The following is a 16,945-nucleotide window of genomic DNA, read 5'->3' as shown; positions in this document are numbered from 1 at the left end:
GGCTCCCGGGAAGCAGCCAGCATGTCCCCTCTCTGGCTCCTATGCTTAGGGGCAGCCAGGGGGCTCTGCAGGCTGCCCCCACAGCTCCCATTGGCTGGGAACAACAGCCAATGGGAGCGGCGCCTGTGGATGGGGCAGCATGTAGAGCCGCCTGGTCGCGCCTCTGCATAGGAGCCAGAGAGAGGACATGCTGCTGCTTCTGGGCGCCGCTTGAGGTAAGCACCACCCGGAGCCTGCACCCCTGACCCACTCCCCGGCCCTGATCCCCTGCTCCAGCCTTGATCCCCCTCCTGCCCTCCAAACCCTTCGGTCCCAGCCTGGAGCACCCTACCAAACCCCTCATTCCCAGCCCCACCCCATAGTTTGCAACCCCAGCCAGAGCCCCCAACCCTCTGCCCCAGCCCAGAGCCCCCTCCTGCACCCTGAACCCCTCATTTCTGGCCCAATCCTAGAACTTGCACCCCCAGCTGGAGCCCTCACCCCCTGAGCCAGCCTAGTGAAAATGAGTGAGTGAGGGTGGGGAGAGCGAGCAACAGAGGGAGCAGGGGATGGAGTGAGTGGGGGCAGGGTCTTGGAGGTGGGTGGGGCAGGAGGTGGGGCAAAGGTGTTCGGTTTTGTGTGAGTAGAAAGTTGGCAACCCAAGGGTGGGAGGGAGATGGGGAGAAGTAGAGGCAGGAACCCATCCCCGTTCACAGGAGAGGAGAAGGGGCACCTTCCCCAAGAGGTGGGGAAGGCAGCCAATCAGAGGCTGATTTCCCCCTAGACTGATGGGCTGTGCCCCAGATCTGTAAGAAGCTCTGAAACTGTGGGAGTGTTGGCAGGTCTGATGGCAACCGCACCCCGTGTTATTGCAGCCCTGGGTCCTCCCCCCAAGCTCTGCCAGTGCCCCTCAAGTCCTGAGCCGCAGCATCCCTGGCTAGTCCATTCCTGGGTCTCTCCTGTGTAAATGTGGCCGGTGCCCTGGCATTGGATCAGCTGATGAGGTCGTTACTGTTAATTGGCGCATACACAAGGACTGCGCCTCGGCTCTGTGCTTCTCCTTAATGCCCACCCACAGACCCTTCGAGATCATTATCCTGATGACCATCTTTGCCAACTGCGTGGCGTTGGCCGTCTACCTGCCCATGCCGGAGGATGATACCAACGCTTCAAACTCCAGCCTGGTAAGAGACAGCCTCATCCTCGTGTTGTACAATCCTGCCCCCCGGCACCGTCTTGCTCGCTGCAAAGCCCCCGAGGCAATCATTTTTCCTTCACCTGTGCTCCAAACTAGCCTTTTATAAATAGCAGGGGCATCAAGTTGAGGCAGCATTAAGGGGCTGAGCCCCTTGCTCACTAATGTTAGCACCTGCCTGGCACTGAAATTTCACCCTCTGAGACACCGGCACGTGAGCTGCATGGTCTCCAGTTATGTATTCGTGAAATTTACACCTGCGCGTCTGAGTCCATGAGCAGGAAGGGAAGCTGGGACCCACAACACCAAGATACAGGCCTCTGCTCCCTGTTAGGTTGGGGAGGGAGTGGCTGGCCCCACAAGTGACAAGATGTTAATAAAACATCTCTGTTTCCTGTTAGCAGCATTAAACTGCTCAGTTATCCCCTTTGACCCGAGCAGCTACTCAAATTCTGGGGCCTTGCGAGTTGTCCAGCCGGGAGCAGAAATTGACGATGGAATCTGAGATGGTCTGGTGTGTTTGTCCCTTCCTTGTAGTGTCCTGCTTTACTCCTTGTAAGACATGTGCCCCAGGACCTCAGGTGGGGGGACCGAAGCCTGAGCCCTGCCGCACTGGGTGGGGAAGCAAAAGCCGAAGCTTTGGCCCCGGGGGGTGGGGCTCAGACTTCAGCTTTGGCCCCGGGCCCCAGCAAGTCTAACGCCAGCCCTGGCAACCCCATTAAAATCTGGTCGCGCCCCACTTTGGGGTTCTGACCCACAGTCTGAGAACTGATGATAGCCTGTCCTTGTCATTCTGTCAGTTATGCTTACTGTCCTTGCTGACCTCACCTCGGGGGCTGACAACCAGCTGGCTCTAACATACGGTGTGTTCTGTATCCTCAAGGGTTTGTATTCAGAAAAAAGAAAGGTGATTAGAAAGGAGTAGGATTTTATCATTATTAGGTCCATGACAGTGGTACTGAAAGGCCACAACAGAGATCAGGGCCCCATTGTGTTGGGTGCTGCACACACATGTAATAAGAGACAGGCTCTGCCCCAGAAGCTTACAACATGAATAGACAAGACAGACAAAGAGTGGGAGGGGAAACTGAGGCTCAAAGAGGGGCCGTGTCTTGCCCAAGCTCACCCAGCGGAAGAGGCAGGGAAAGCACTGGGTCTCCCGAGTCCCAGTGCAATGATCTCTGGGGACAGTTAGTGCTGCCGTCTCGAGGTTTGCTTCAAACAAGCACCCAAAGTTCACAGGCTTATTTGAGCCTTACCCGAAGAGCTCGGATCTGTGAGACTGAGCTGGAAATCTCACGAGAGTGCCTGTAATTTCTGTTCCTTCCTCATTCGGTTGGGCTGGAAAGCCCCCCAAAACACCCTCTTTCAGGGCATTGTAACAAGCCTTTGGCCACTTAAGAACTGCAGAGTTGTCCATCTGTTTCAAACTGAGCGGTTAGAATTGCAGAGTGACAGCGGGCTCCTAATTCAGATCATCTTGCTCCAGAAAGCCCAGGCCCCTACTATCAGAGCAAAATGAAAATCTCCATTAGCTGTAAGCAGAGTAGGGTCTTTGGCACACAGTTGAGCAGTTCTGATTGCATCCAGTAGAGGGCAGTGGTCTCTCTCACACACACACACACACACACACAAACTGAGAGGGAAGTTTGCTGCAACTGCTGTGTGGCTACAGAAGAGCGAAATCCCCAGGGATCTCAATCCAGCCGCTACATTCCCATGAACCTTGAAACAAGGAAAGGAATCTGCACACGCCTCTGACCCTCTGCCTGCTCAGACCTCCCCGGAGATGATACAGTGTCAGAGCCAGGAGCATGTGCAGGGTCTGCGATTGCTGCTTTTCAAGTGAATAAATAACTGGTAGCTGACGATACCGCAGGGATCTGAGTGGGCGGCTAAGTTATGGCTGGGGTCCCGTGTAGGTCCCAGGGTTAAGGCCCCGCTGGCAGGGTTACAGAGGCCAGCCCTGATGGAGAAAAGCGGCAAGGTTTATGACCGGGAGCTAAGGAGTCCATAAAGGGAAAGGCTCCTTGTAGGAAGTGGCACCTCCATTCGCTCAGCTCCCAGGGAGAGTTATTGCTGCTTTGCAGCCTGTCTCGGGAGCCCTGGGATTCATCAAACAAGCCCCGTCACTTGTATATGGGAGGAGAGGAGCGGTGGGTGCGGGGGCTGGAGCTCTGGGGAAAGCTGAGCGTGCAAGCCAGGAACCGATCCTCGGCTGTTTCCTATGCGTTTCCCATCCATACCCTCTCCTTCCCCGCCCCCTGTACGCAGTCCTCTCCGAATACCCCCCTGATCTGCGTAGGGAGCCGTTCGAACAGGCAGCCTTCCAGCCAGGGTCTCCTGACGTCGAGAGGCCGTTTGGGCTGGAAATACGCCCCCCCACCCGACCCAGGTGCCTGCCTCCCGGGCACCGCTGGAAAATCGTCCGCCACGTGCTCTGGGCCTAATGCCTGGTGCTTCCGTTCCTGCACTCGGAGCAGGGGGTTGAAACTCGTTGGGTTCTCAGGAGCCACCCCGGCTCCCAGTGGAACTGAGAGCAATCTCAGGGCTCCTTGGACTTGCATTCTGCTCCTAATGCCTCCCTTTGAGCTCAGGGAAGCAGAGAACAGCTCTAGTGCAGTGCTTTTTGTCCCGTCCCCCCCGACACGCTCCACATCCCCCCCACGCTGGGCCATGGGGAGCTGAGAGCAGAGCCTGTATAGTGAGCCAGCTCTGCGCTGGCTGGCACGGGAGTCCCTGGTCCCATCACCCACGGCCCCTTGGCATTGCCAGACCAGGAGCAGTAGTGTAGCTGCAGCTCCGTCCAGCATACAGCTCTTGTTGGGTTCCCCACATGAGTTATTCGGCAAATAATTTGGGGGGCCCTTGGTCATCTCCTTAGCTGCCTATTCAGCCAATACGTGGCCCTGACAGACACTGGCAGCGCTTGTCAGGTGCGTTATTTCATGGGTACCCTCGTGCCCGCCCAGCATTCCAGTCGCAATGCCCTGCAGAGCGTTTGCAGAGACAGAGGCAAGCCCAGGACCCTAGTCTGAGTCCCCAGCCCCGGAGAATGGATCAGCGAGGGCCCACAGCAATCCCAGGAGGTGCAAATCCGGAGGGGTTTTAGAGTGAGTGTCTGATCCCAAGGCTTGCATCCCCCACTAGCCCCTCACAGCTGTTGTTGTTGTTTGTTATCTGGATTACCGTAGCACCTAGGAACCCAAGTCGTGGCCCAGGACCCCACTGTGCTTGGCGCTGTACAAACACAGAACAAAAAGAGAGTCTGTGCTCCGGAGAGCTGACAATTTAAGAGAAGAGACAACAGGTGGACACGGACAGACAGTACAGTACAAGGGAACAATGAATCCATCCTGGCCAGCATGGTAGGCAGGGATTTCAGCCTAGCTGTTAGGTTTTTTTGCAGGCATCCTGGCAAAGGAGAGTGGTGCAGAGGGATGTGAAGGAAGAGAAGAAGGAGCTTTGCAGGTGTTTGCAGGGAGCTCCGCCCTGGCGGTAGGGGAAAGCACGGAAAATGTAACAGGAGGGCAATGGAGGTGGTCGTCATGGTCCAGCCGGAGGCAGGAGTCGCCGTCTGGAATCTCGGGAGTGGGTGAGAGGGAGGGTGGGGAGAGGCCCTGGGGCCACTGCCAGTGAAGACAGCTAGCTTATGTTCGATGCAGCAGAGACGAGGGAGGCAAAGACAGGAATGAGATGGCCAAAGCCACGGGCTTGGAGGTGACATCTGCATGGACGTGAGCAGGGCTGGAGGGCATTTATCAGGAGCAGAGAGGAGGACGTAGCTGGGAAACGCAGTGGCCCATCTTCTCGACCACTCTGTCTGCTGTGGGCCACTGGCCCCCGACAGCTGGGCTGAGGGGCCCTTTCTTTATCCTGATTCTGTAAAGTCCCTGCAGGTCTCCTCTCCAGGGCCTGCCTTAGCTTTGCAAGTGAGACCTGATGGGATCCTCTCCCAGCCCTGGGTGCTGTGGCTCCAGGAAAAGAAGCCAGGGCCTGGTTCTACTCTCGCTCCCCATTCACACCGGCATAATCCCATTGGTGTCACTCCTGATTGACAGGGGGCTGAGTAAGGAGCACAGGACCATGCTGTCCACAGGCGTTTCTATCCTCCAAAGCATCAGTCTCTACAGCACTAGGTGCCCAAGAGGCAGTGTGGTCCAGCGGGTGAGGCACTGGGCTGGGCGTGAGGAGACCCAGCTCTGCCACTGCGCTGCTGGACGCCCTTGGGCAACCTGGGGGTTGCAACACCATTCACTGCGCTGGCCCGCTGCCCCTCTGTACTGAGAGATGGCGTTGTGACCTGGCACACAGGGCATCTGTTGCTGTGCCGTGGAACACAGGGGCGTCCCCCAGAAACTTGACCCCTGGCAGCACTGGCTCATACACTGTGTGGGGAGACTTCCCAGCTGAGGGAGACCCAGGGTCCCTGCATGAGGAGGAAGAGGGACGAGCGGGGACCGGAATTCACCCCCCCCCCCCAATACCTGAACCGGTGTCCCTGCTAGAGGGGCATTTTGAGCTGAGGTGCCTGGCACAGATTGGCAGGTTGGCATGACTTGCCCACCCAGGGGGCATGTTAGCCTGGCAGGAGGGGTGCTTACCCTGTGTACTTGGTACATAGGACGAATGGGTACCCAAGGCGTGAGGGTCTATCCTACCCATGCATGTCTGGACCTGCAGGTCAGCTCGGTGGTAGGAAGGGCACCCGCAGCAGAGTCCCACGCAGCACTGTGGATGTCGGATTTAACTGGCCCATGGCCCACGTATGAGCAATTCCCTACATACACCCTACCCTGGAAACCCTGGTGCCTGCAGCGTCACCTGCTCCCCTGCCTTGTCCCCTATGTGTTACCAGCACGAATCCTGTGGCAGAGGGAAGAGTAACGCACTGGCAGTAGGATGGGCGTCCTACTGGACAGCTATGAGACAAACACATGCAGTGCCGGGTTTACAGTGGCTCCATGGAGCCGGGCCCAGGCTCAGAAGGGGCCCCGGCCTGCTCCGCTTGAACTGCGCCCCGAGACCCCGCTGGCTCCCCCTGCCCACCACTTGCTTCTCTCGGCCTGCCCGCCTGCTAGCCAAGGGCTCCTCTCCATCTCCTGGCCTCCCCTCCGGCTTCTCTCAGCCCCCTGGCCAGACCCCAGGGCACCTCCGGCTCCGCTCAGTCTCTGCTTCCCACCACGTGTGCGGCCCCACCTGTCTCCCCGGAGCCGAGCCACCTGGGACTGGTGCAGAAGCCTGGCCAGTCTTGGCCGGTTGGGGGGCGGGGAAGAGTGTGGGGGGCTTGGCTGGGCCCCTCCAGGCAAGTGCGTCTTGAGGGAGCCCGGCCAGGGCAGGTCCTGGCCTGGCTGATCACACCACTCCCGAGGGGCTGGAGCGATCCCCAGCCCTGGGACCAGCCCTGGCTGCGCTGCCGGCTCAGCCCGCAGACACAGTCGCCTCCCAGCAGGGCCGGTGAGTGCGGCCGGGAGGCAGGGCCTGGGGGAGGGGGCCTGTGGGGAGTCTGGGGGCGGGAGGATCTGTATGTGTTGGGGCACTAGGGAGTGGGGGTTCTCTGTGGGGGGTGCTGGGCAGTTGTGGTGGGGCTGTGAGCAGGGGTGGTGGTGTGCAGGGCGCTGTGCATTTCTGGGGGAGGTCTGCGGGGTCGCTGGGCATAGTGGGTCCAGGGGGGCTCTGGCCATAGGAAGTCAGGAGGGAGTTGGTGTTGGGCGGGGGGCTCTGTGGCGTGGCATGGGCCCGCCCCCCGAGGGGAAGGGGCATGCTGGCATCACAGGGCCACTGTGTGTCTTGCAACTCGCACCGGGCTGGGTGGAGCCGGACCACCCCTGCCATGCCATGCCCCATTGCCCCGGCTGGCCCCTGGGTCTGGGGACCGACCTCCACGCGCCAGGCTCCATTGCCCCTATGGGGGCCCACAAATATGTTTGGCGCCAGGCCCACAAAAGATTAATCCGGCCCTGCACACATGCAGTGTTGGTCTGTAAGGCTGTGTGGAGTATATGGGCTGCGGTACAGACCCAATGAGACTTGTAAAAAGCAGGCCCAGGGAGTGGGGAGGGGACTCTGCTCTGTTTAAAAAGTCTGTAGCGACAAGGTGGGTGAGGAAATATCTTTTATTGGACCAACTGTTGGTGAGAGAGAGAACACGACACTTCACAGAGCTCTTCTTCGGGTCTGGGAAAGGTACTCTGCACTAAATACAAGGTGGAACTAGGGTGACCAGATGTCCCGATTGTTTCGGGACAGTCCCGATTGTGGGGGCTTTTTCTTATATAGGCACTTATTACCCCCCACCCCTTGTCCCGATTTTTTACACTTGCTATCTGGTCACCCTAGGTGGAACAGATTATGTAGCATAAGAGTTAACACATTCACCCACATAGTCTCTCACATATTCTAAGGGACCATTCACAGTGAAGTGGCCCATTACCACCTCTGAAGTCATGGGACAAACAAAGGGGGTTAGTGGGTTACAGTTTGTTGTAATAAGCCATAAATCCAGTGTCTTTATTAAGATGGTGATTTTTGGTGTCTAGCAACGTTATGAATTTAAGCTCCCAGGCTCGTCTTTTGAAAGCATCGTGCAGGTTTCCTTTGAGGCCGAGAACTGAGAGGTCAGACATGGAGCGGTCGTTCCGTGAAAAGTGTTCGCCCACAGGTGATTGGGTGTTTTTGTTTTTTATCATTTAACTGTGCAAGTCCATTCGAGAGTGTTTGGGTTCACCCACATAGTTGTTGTTGGGCACTTAATGCACTGGGTGAGGTACACCACTTGTTGTGATAGGCACGTGTAGGACCCATGGATCTCGAAAGGTGTGCTGTGTGGGGTGCTGGTCATCGCAGCGGTGGAGCTATGCCTGCAGGTTTTACATCTGTGTTCTGGCAGCTCTGGTGCCACTTTGAGTGAGGGTGTCCTGGTCTGTGGATGAGTTTGGAGAGGATGGGGGGTTGTTTGAAGGCCAGAAGAAACGGTTTAGGAAAGATCTTTCAGGATGTGGTCCCCATAGAGTGTAGGTTGTAACTGTTCGATGATGTCCGATATGAGTTCCAGTGTGGGGTCGTTCCTTGATGTGATCTGTTTCTCTGGTGGAGTGCCCTTGTTTGGTGAAGGCAGTTTTAAGTTTGTAGCCCGGACTTCATAGATTTCTACCACACCTTCAACAACCACCATCCATCTGTCAAACTCTTTCTAGAACACTCCTGCATCAGCATCAACTTCCTAGCCACCACAATCAGCTTCAGCATTGGAACCCTACAGACAGCTAGTTACAAGAAATCCACAGATCCCCACACTTACCTCCACAGATCCAATAACCACCCCAAACACACCAAGAGATCTCTTATCTACAGCTCAGATACCACAGAATGTGCTCCAAAGAAAACATCCATTTTTAGTGAGTAAACTGAAGCACAAAAGGTTAAGGCCCAGGTCCTCAAACGGTACGTCTACACTGCAAAAAAGGACCTGCGTCAGCAAGTCTCAGAGCCTGGTTCAACCATCTCGGGTTTACAGGGGTCACACTCAGGCTTGGGCTGGAACCTGCGCTCGGAAACCCAGCGAGGGGTGAGGGTCTCAGAGCCTGGGCTCCAGCTTCAGCCCGAATGTCTACACTGCTAGCTTAGCCCTGTAGCGCAAGCCCCAGTCAGTTGACCTGGCCTGCCAGACTTGCTTATGAATGCGAACATGCTTTCCATTTACTTCTTGGGCGCAGGACGATGGGGTGTCATCTTTGCCTTCCAGATATTGTTCACTGTCCTTGCTCCCACACAGCATAGCCACCGGAGGCTTGTTTCTCCTGTGTGCTGCTTGCCTGTTGGCTTCACATCTCTTCCTTAGCGTTTGACTTCATGTGTAAACGGGCAGCCATTGTGTTACCTTACAATGCTTGAATTACAACCTGACACAGAGAGCGGAGAATAAATATCTCTTGTCTGACAGAAAACCTGGTTTTTCATCTCTGTGATGACTAACACCTTAATCCAGTCTATAAGACCATGCTTTCAGTATCTATACAGAACTCCTTCCATTGTATCAATACATACATCTCACAATGATATTAATAACCCATGTGCCACCGGCTTTCAGTGGAGACCTCTCATGACAGTCTTGGGTGAATGAGATGGTGCATACTGGCCTCAGGGTATACCTGTACCCCTCTGTACCTCCTTGTTGGTTGGCATTAACAGGTTCTCAGGTCACAATATGGAATGGGGCTGCTAGCTATCCAGTCATACCTGGCATGTTTGCTGTCTGCGTGGAGGTGAAAAGGGAGCTACGTGGGCTTTGGCCTGATTTCTTGGCCAGCACCTAGAGGCGGGAGATTTCAATCCTGGGTCCCATCCCCTGTTAGGGTGAATTCACTCTTTCAGTTCTGGCATTTTCTGCTCTACCAGTCAAATGAATACTTAGGAAGATATGTGTGGGCCAAACACCCCTATTGGTGGCAGCAGGAGATGGGCATCTGTATTAGAGTCTGGCCCCGAAGAGCATTCAGGGTGTAATTCCAGGCTGGGTCAGGATTTCAGAGCAAACCGAAAGTGGGGAATCTCCCTGCCCTGCGGCAGTGGCGGCTTCCCTGAAGGGGCTGTTATTGTGGGGTGTGAATGTAAACACATAGATATAAATACCCTCCCCCCCAAATATCTGGCTGGCTCTAAAGTATTTAAATCCTGACCTGGAAGAGGCCCTAGCGACAGGCAGTGATTAGCGTCAGCGGGGGTGATGGGCAGCTGGCAGCTACTGCTGTGCCCGGTGCAAAACGCAGCGACTATTCTGGGCCCTGATGGCCGCAGGCAGCTGCACTGAGTCAGCCAAAGAGCCAGACAGCAAAGCCTCTGGACGAAGGCAGGAGAGGAGGGGGGCAGCGCCCTCTCTGCCCAAATGGAGTATGGGGTCCCCTTCCCCTGGTTTGTCAAACCTCAGTTTCCTGCCACGAGCGGCAAGAGGGGCTCACAGCACAAAGGGAGCTGGAACCCATTGAGGACAGCCGTGGGCAAAACCGGGGCTCGGTTTGGGTTTTGACGGGAGCAAGGGGCCCCACTGATGGGGAAAAGGGCTCTGCTGGGGGGGCTGGCCGGAGGGGGGAGGGCCCAGATGCGGGAATTGGCCTCAGTGGGGCTGAGAGCAGCTGGAGGGGCTGGCCACAGTGGGGGTGAGGGACCAAGCTGGGGGGACTGGCCACAATGGAGGAGTGGGGCTCAGAAGTCATATTCAACTGTACTTAATAAAGAGGGACAGGATCACGGTGGAATGGATCAGAGGGGGCTGGGCTCAGGAGGGAAACAGAGGCTACTTCTGGGAGGATTCTGCACCAAAAATTTAAAAATCCTGTGCAAAAATTTTAAAAATTCTGTGAAATTCTGCATATTTTATTTGTCAAAATAACACAATATAATCACTTCAGTTTCAATTATTTTGGTAATTTATTTCAAAATACCTGTCAACAAGTACATCAACAATATCGCCTCCCTGGTGGTCTAGTGGTTAGGATTCGGCGCTCTCACTGCCGTGGCCTGGGTTAGATTCCCGGTCAGGGAAGGAATTTTGGGGCGGGATAGCTCAGTGGTTTGAGCATTGGCCTGCTAAACCCAGTGTCGTGAGTTCAATCCTTGAGGGGGCCATTTAGGGATCTGGGGCAAAAATTGGGGATTGGTCCTGCTTTGAGCAGGGGGTTGGACTAGGTGACCTCCTGAGGTCCCTTCCTGATATTCCCCTGGATATTCTATAATTCTACGGTCAACAGCAAAAAAGATTTCCCCCAGGAGTAGAGAATTAAAGAAACCTCTATGACAACCCAGTTCCAGTTGAGGGGGGCTGGAGGGAGTTGTGTGGGGCCCCCCAGAGACCAGACACCTGCACTCCCATCCCCCCAGAGCTGAGCCACGCAGCATCCTCCAGCCCAGACACCAGCAGCCCCTCCCCGCAGATCCCAGTCGCAGGGCAGACACCAGCACCCCCAGAACCTTTACTCCCCCCAGCTTCTTTACTGTCCCACTAGGGGACATGGTGTGGTGCAGCCCTGCCCTTCCTCATCCTTTACCAGAGCTGGCTGGGTCTCCAAGGCCCTCCCCGTCCCCGGGAGAATGAGGATCAAAGTGCTTCGCTCACTGCGAGCTGGGCTCTGCAGTGCCCAGCGGCCCCTAGTGGCGGCCAGAAATTCCGCAGGGGAAACCGGGAATTCTGCAAAATTCTGCATTGCATGGCGCATTGCGTGCAGTGCCCCCAAGGAGTAAGAGGCTGTGTGTGAGCAGGAGCAGCAGCTGTGCAGGTGAGCTGGGAGTTGGGAGTCACTTAGTGAGAGAGTGGGGGGCTTCTCTAGGGTGACCAGACAGCAAATGTGAAAAATCGGGAAGGGGGTGGGGGGGTAATAGGAGCCTATATAAGAAAAAGACCCCAAAATTGGGACTGTCCCTATAAAATCGGGACATCTGGTCACCCTAGGCTTCTCTCAAAGAGTATTAAACTGGTTTGCTCCGTTTTCCCTCTTAACAACAGGGTATACGTGAATTAGAGATTCTCACCCAATAGCAGTATTGCCAACCCCAAGAGATCAAGAATCATAGAATCTTAGAATATCAGGGTTGGAAGAGACCTCAGGAGGTCATCCAGTCCAACCCCCTGCTCAAAGCAGGACCATGATTCAGATCCTCTAAAATCGTGTGATTGGCCCCACAATCAGTGAGATTTAAAAAAAAAAAACAAAAAAACAAAATGATCAAACTCTGTTTTTCAATCTGTCTTTTGCCTTTCAAATTCTCCTCTGCTCTTCTGGCAGTGTGTGAGTGATAATGTCCGGCTGACAAGTCAACCTTTAATGCACATGTGGCTGCAAGTAGACAGACATACTTCAGGAGAATTCGAGAGGAGAAGATGCAGAAGATGTTGCATTTGGGCTAGTCCTCAGTAGCAAGAGATTCATTTCAGTATAATAGTGGTGCTTCTGTTAATGGTATCTCCTCAAGAGGATGGATAGCCCCTCAAAAGTATCCATTCCCAAATGGAGAGATGCGGTAGAGGGAAGGCATCCATGCTGGTTGGAAAAAGGGAAGGACGAATGGGAAGTTTTTGTACACAGGTGTAACCTAAGTACTCAGTGGAGAGCTCTGTCCTGTGACAAAGTGACAACATGATAGAAAAACCTAATTCACACACATGTAGAAATAGACTGAACAAGGCCTATAAGATGGAGCCGGCAAACGAGCAATGAATGGCTGAGAAACACAAAGCGTTCTCTCTGTGCAGCACGTTTTCCGATGGTTTTTGAATAACGAGGTGAGCTGCAGAGCTCTTGACACGTAAGAATATCTTTACAACACCAAACCCCTTTCAGAGCTTTCCTTAGCTCAGTGCAGTAATTACATTCAAAATCCCTAAAACAAAATCAATTCGGTCACATTCAAAGCATTTCAAAAATCATTTAAACTGTCTGCTGTTGTTGTATAATTTTGATAGCTACGTACATATATACATGATCCAGTAATTACAATGAATAATTTGGTTTTTAATTAATAATTGACCAAATAACTAAAAATAAATCATTTTTTATTTTAAATATTCTTCTCTTTCGCAGCTTCCCCATCAGTCCAGCCCCCCATCAGTCCCCAACCCCTCAGTCCAGCCCCCGGAGCCTCACCTCTGCTCCTCCTAGGTTTCCTCACCCCCTTTCCCAGGCCTGGGGGGGGCGTTTAGTGGGGTCCCCTCTCATCTCCCCTTTCCCAGGCTGGGGGGTTAGGGATGGCTCCCTCTGTCCCTTCCCAGGCGAGGTGCTGGAGGGGCAAAGAGCAGAGGTACTGCCCTGTCCATGTTTCTCACAGGATGGGAGGAGGGAACGGAGGCAGTGCTGGCTCTGCCGGCTTCCCGCAGGACCGAACTCCTCAAGGGGGCTTCAGCTTCTTGCATCAGCGCCCGACAGGCTCCAGACCCCCCTGAAATCCCGCCACTCACTATAAAATCACAAGCATTGGCAATACTGCAATAAACAAGCTGCACTTTGCTGAATGATTGCTGTGGGGGGTCCCAGGGCTGCGGTGTCATTCCCCCTCACTGTGTCTGTTACCCACCTCACTACTGGTTCCCTTCTGTCCTTGGTCTCTCGCAGGAGAAGATCGAATACGTCTTCCTGATCATCTTTACCATTGAAGCCACACTCAAGATCATCGCCTATGGGTTTCTACTCCACGCGGACGCCTACCTCCGAAACGGCTGGAATGTGCTGGACTTCGCCATTGTCTCTTTGGGGTAAAGGAGCGGGGGAGCGGAAGGTTTCTTAGAAAATGTCCTGGTGTCTGTTGGAGTGGGTTGTGAGACCACGGGAGGGACAGTGTGAACACGCCCGACGCCTGGAGTTTGATCCGAAGCCCACTGAAGCCGGTTTCTAGTGACTCCAGTTGGATGAGGCTCACTTACGTAGTTCTAGTGCCTTTTCCCACACGGCACCCCTCTGCCTGATACAACTTCCACGAGCTCGCCCACACGCCCTCCCCACTTTTAAGTCCTCCTTCGAGACCTACAGGTTCCGCACACGGGCTGGCTTTAAATCAGAGCTGCGAGAATCGCCGATCTTTTGATTCACTGGCCGTGCCGAAAAACGGAAAAAAAGCCGTACCATAACCCACCAGGACCCAGCATGTGCCAATCCCACCATAGCCTGTTGTGAAAGGAGCTGGGGGGTGTCACCCCAGTGTCTAGGAGCAGATGTCCCCATCCTGAGACCATCTGGGCTCGGTCTGAGATGAGGTTAGGGTTTAGCTGTGCTGGCAGGGGCCGTAGTGGGAACTTCCCCGTCCCTGCCTATACAGGGTGAGATTGACTTTCCTTGCTTGGATTTTTTTTTTCCTGTCTCCTTCCCCCCTTTTCCTCCCCCTCCATGTTCCTTCTCTTGCTCTTCTCCTCCCCTTTCCCCTCTCTTCCCTGTCCCACTCCCTTCCTCACCGGCTCTGGCAGGCTGGTCACGGTGGTTGTGGAGCAGATCAACATGATGCAGGGTGCACCGCTGACGGGGAAGGGCGGCTTTGACGTCAAAGCCCTGCGAGCCTTCCGCGTGCTGAGACCCCTGCGCCTGGTGTCGGGAGTGCCAAGTGGGTGAAAGCTGCCCGTACGGCAGGCGGCTCTGGCGGGAGGCTAGGGTCACGGCAGCTGCAGTAGGCTTCCCCTTCGCACGGGTCTGTGGCCAGCCCCCAGCTGGGTCTCGGTGGAATTCCAGCAGACCAGCAAAGTCGAGATAGTCCCCGTGTAGTGCCCCTTGCTGAGACATAACCCACCAGGACCCAGCATGCGCCAATCCCACCATAGCCTGTTGTGAAAGGAGCTGGTGGGTGTCACCCCAGTGTCTAGGAGCAGATGTCCCCATCCTGAGACCATCTCCCAAGGAGATGGGCTGCGGGGATTCGACCTTCCCCGATCCCTCTGGGGCAGCATGAGGGGGGCCGGGAGCTGCTGCCGCCTGTAATGGGATTGAGAGAGTCACCAGGGCTTTCCTTCTCTCACACACACTCCTGGGACATGGAGGGACACATGCTGGGGAGGAAGGATGGCCGAGTGGTTAAGACACTGGTGAGAGCTGGGCCTAGGTCCCTCCATCCCTTCGTGACGCTGCAGTGCTGCCAGTCAGATGGGGAGGGGGTGTGACCTGTTCCCCTTCTCTCTCCCTGGGCTGCAGGCCTGCAGGTGGTCTTGAACTCCATCATTAAGGCCATGGTGCCCCTGCTCCACATCGCCCTGCTGGTCCTCTTCATGATCATCATCTACGCCATCGTTGGGCAGGAGCTGTTCAAGGGCAAGATGCACAAGACTTGCTACTACATCGGGACAGGTCTGGAACGTGGGTGACCCTCCCACCAGCTGGGGGGGGGCAGAGCGGGGAAAGAGGGATGTGGCACTGCTACTGTGGAGTGTGTCTGTGGAGTAAATCCATCAGTGGCATCGGGAAGCCCAGCCCTGAGTGTCATCACTGGCTCTGCTGGCACAGGAACAGGGCATGGCTAAATGGCAGGGCGGGGAGGTGTATGGCATGGTTGGGGGCGTTATATGGCTATATGGCAGGGCGGGGAGGTGTATGGCATGGCTGGGGGCGTTATATGGCTATATGGCATGGCGGGGAGGTGTATGGCATGGCTGCGGGCGTTATAAGGCTATATGGCATGGCTGGGAGGTGTATGGTATGGCGGGGAGGTGTATGACATGGTTGGGGGCGTTATATGGCTATATGGCATGGCTGGGAGGTGTATGGTATGGCGGGGAGATGTATGCCATGGCTGGGGGCGTTATATGGCTATATGGCATGGCGGGGAGGTGTATGACATGGCGGGGAGGTGTATGCCATGGCTGGGGGCGTTATATGGCTATATGGCATGGCTGGGAGGTGTATGGCATGGCTGGGGGCGTTATATGGCATAGCTGGGGGCGTTATATGGCTATATGGCATGGCGGGGAGGTGTATGGCCTGGCTGGGGGCATTATATGGCATGGCTGGGGGCGTTATATGGCATAGCTGGGGGCGTTATATGGCTATATGGCATGGCGGGGAGGTGTATGACATGGCGGGGAGGTGTATGGCCTGGCTGGGGGCGTTATATGGCCTGGCTGGGGGCGTTATATGGCTATATGGTGTCTTTAGGCGGTATATTGCACTGCTCCAAAGCCTTCCTCTGGGTGGGGCCGGGGGCTGAGTTATAGGCAGCAGCAGGCAGGTAGCTGTCCTTCTGTCCTCTGCTCAGCCTGTCCTTCTGTGCTTCGGTTTCACCCTCAGATGTCCTTGCCACCGTGGAAACGGAGAAGCCATCCCCATGCGCCAGCACTGGCCACGGGCATCACTGCACCATCAACGGCACCGAGTGCAGGAGCGGGTGGCCGGGGCCCAACAACGGCATCACCCACTTTGATAATTTTGGCTTCGCCATGCTGACCGTGTACCAGTGCATCACCATGGAGGGCTGGACGGAAGTCCTCTACTGGGTAGGTGCGGGCCTCAGGCCTGAGCCTGCTGGCTGCGGGGTGAGGAGATGCTGGCCCGCTCTTTGAACAAGAACGTGGCACTAAGCGGATTGGGCTGGCCAGGCTTCCCAAAGGGTGGAAATCCCTGTCGGGGCAGCGAGCCCCCCCAGACTCTGCAGCTACTGGAGAATGTAGCCACCGAGCGATGCCCCCCCAGGGAGAAGGTGACGCCCACCAGTGCAGCAGAGTGGGCTGGCTGCCACGCAGCCGTCGGGTGGAGTGCAAGGTGCTGGCTTTCCCCGGCAGAGCCCCAAATGGTTTGAGTCCTGCCTACCCCAGAGACCGTCTCTATCCAAGTACCGCTGAGACTCTCAAACTTACCCCACCCTTGCATGGTGGGAGCAAGTCCTCGGGTGGCTCCTCAACTCTGGAGCTCAGGTATAAGTGACTTTAAACTTGCCCTCCAAGCCACGAAGCATGGTAGGGGAGAAAGGACGGGGTGACAGCTCAGGGACAGTCTGGGAATTGCAGAGCTGAGTTCCAGTCCCGCCTCTGCCTCTGGAGAGCGCTTGGTGTGTTACCCTTCTGGGCATCCTTTGTTCCCAGGAGCATGAGGTGAGGGCAGCTTGAGACACAGGGTGCTGGGCCAGCGTCTGATGTTGTGTCTGGTGGCTTTTAATAATAACACCACCTAGCTCTGGTTTCAGAGTAGCAGCCATGAAAAGGAAAAGAACAGGAGGACTTGTGGCACCTTAGAGACTAACAAATTTATTTGAGCATAAGCTTTCGTGAGTTACAGCTCACTTCATTGGATGCATGCTCTTATGCAGTGCTTT

The 16,945-nt window shown here is 55.4% G+C and overlaps 1 protein-coding gene and 1 non-coding gene across 2 annotated transcripts in view; both read left to right on the top strand.

The window, feature by feature from the left end:
* Positions 1–16,945, top strand: part of CACNA1S (calcium voltage-gated channel subunit alpha1 S) — an 87,079-nt gene that overhangs the window by 9,268 nt on the left and 60,866 nt on the right. Inside the window, exons 2-6 of the mRNA XM_074935826.1 lie at positions 1,058–1,163; positions 13,276–13,415; positions 14,121–14,254; positions 14,836–14,988; positions 15,925–16,130. Of these exons, the coding sequence (XP_074791927.1) occupies positions 1,058–1,163; positions 13,276–13,415; positions 14,121–14,254; positions 14,836–14,988; positions 15,925–16,130 (739 nt within the window). The remainder of the gene's footprint in view (positions 1–1,057; positions 1,164–13,275; positions 13,416–14,120; positions 14,255–14,835; positions 14,989–15,924; positions 16,131–16,945) is intronic.
* TRNAE-CUC (transfer RNA glutamic acid (anticodon CUC)) lies at positions 10,644–10,715 on the top strand. The gene has a single exon. It is a non-coding gene; the product is annotated as a tRNA-Glu (tRNA).

The sequence above is a fragment of the Natator depressus genome, chromosome 21, assembly GCF_965152275.1.
Source record: "Natator depressus isolate rNatDep1 chromosome 21, rNatDep2.hap1, whole genome shotgun sequence".
Lineage (NCBI taxonomy): Eukaryota > Metazoa > Chordata > Testudines > Cheloniidae > Natator > Natator depressus.
This window is presented reverse-complemented; position numbering and strand designations above follow the sequence as displayed.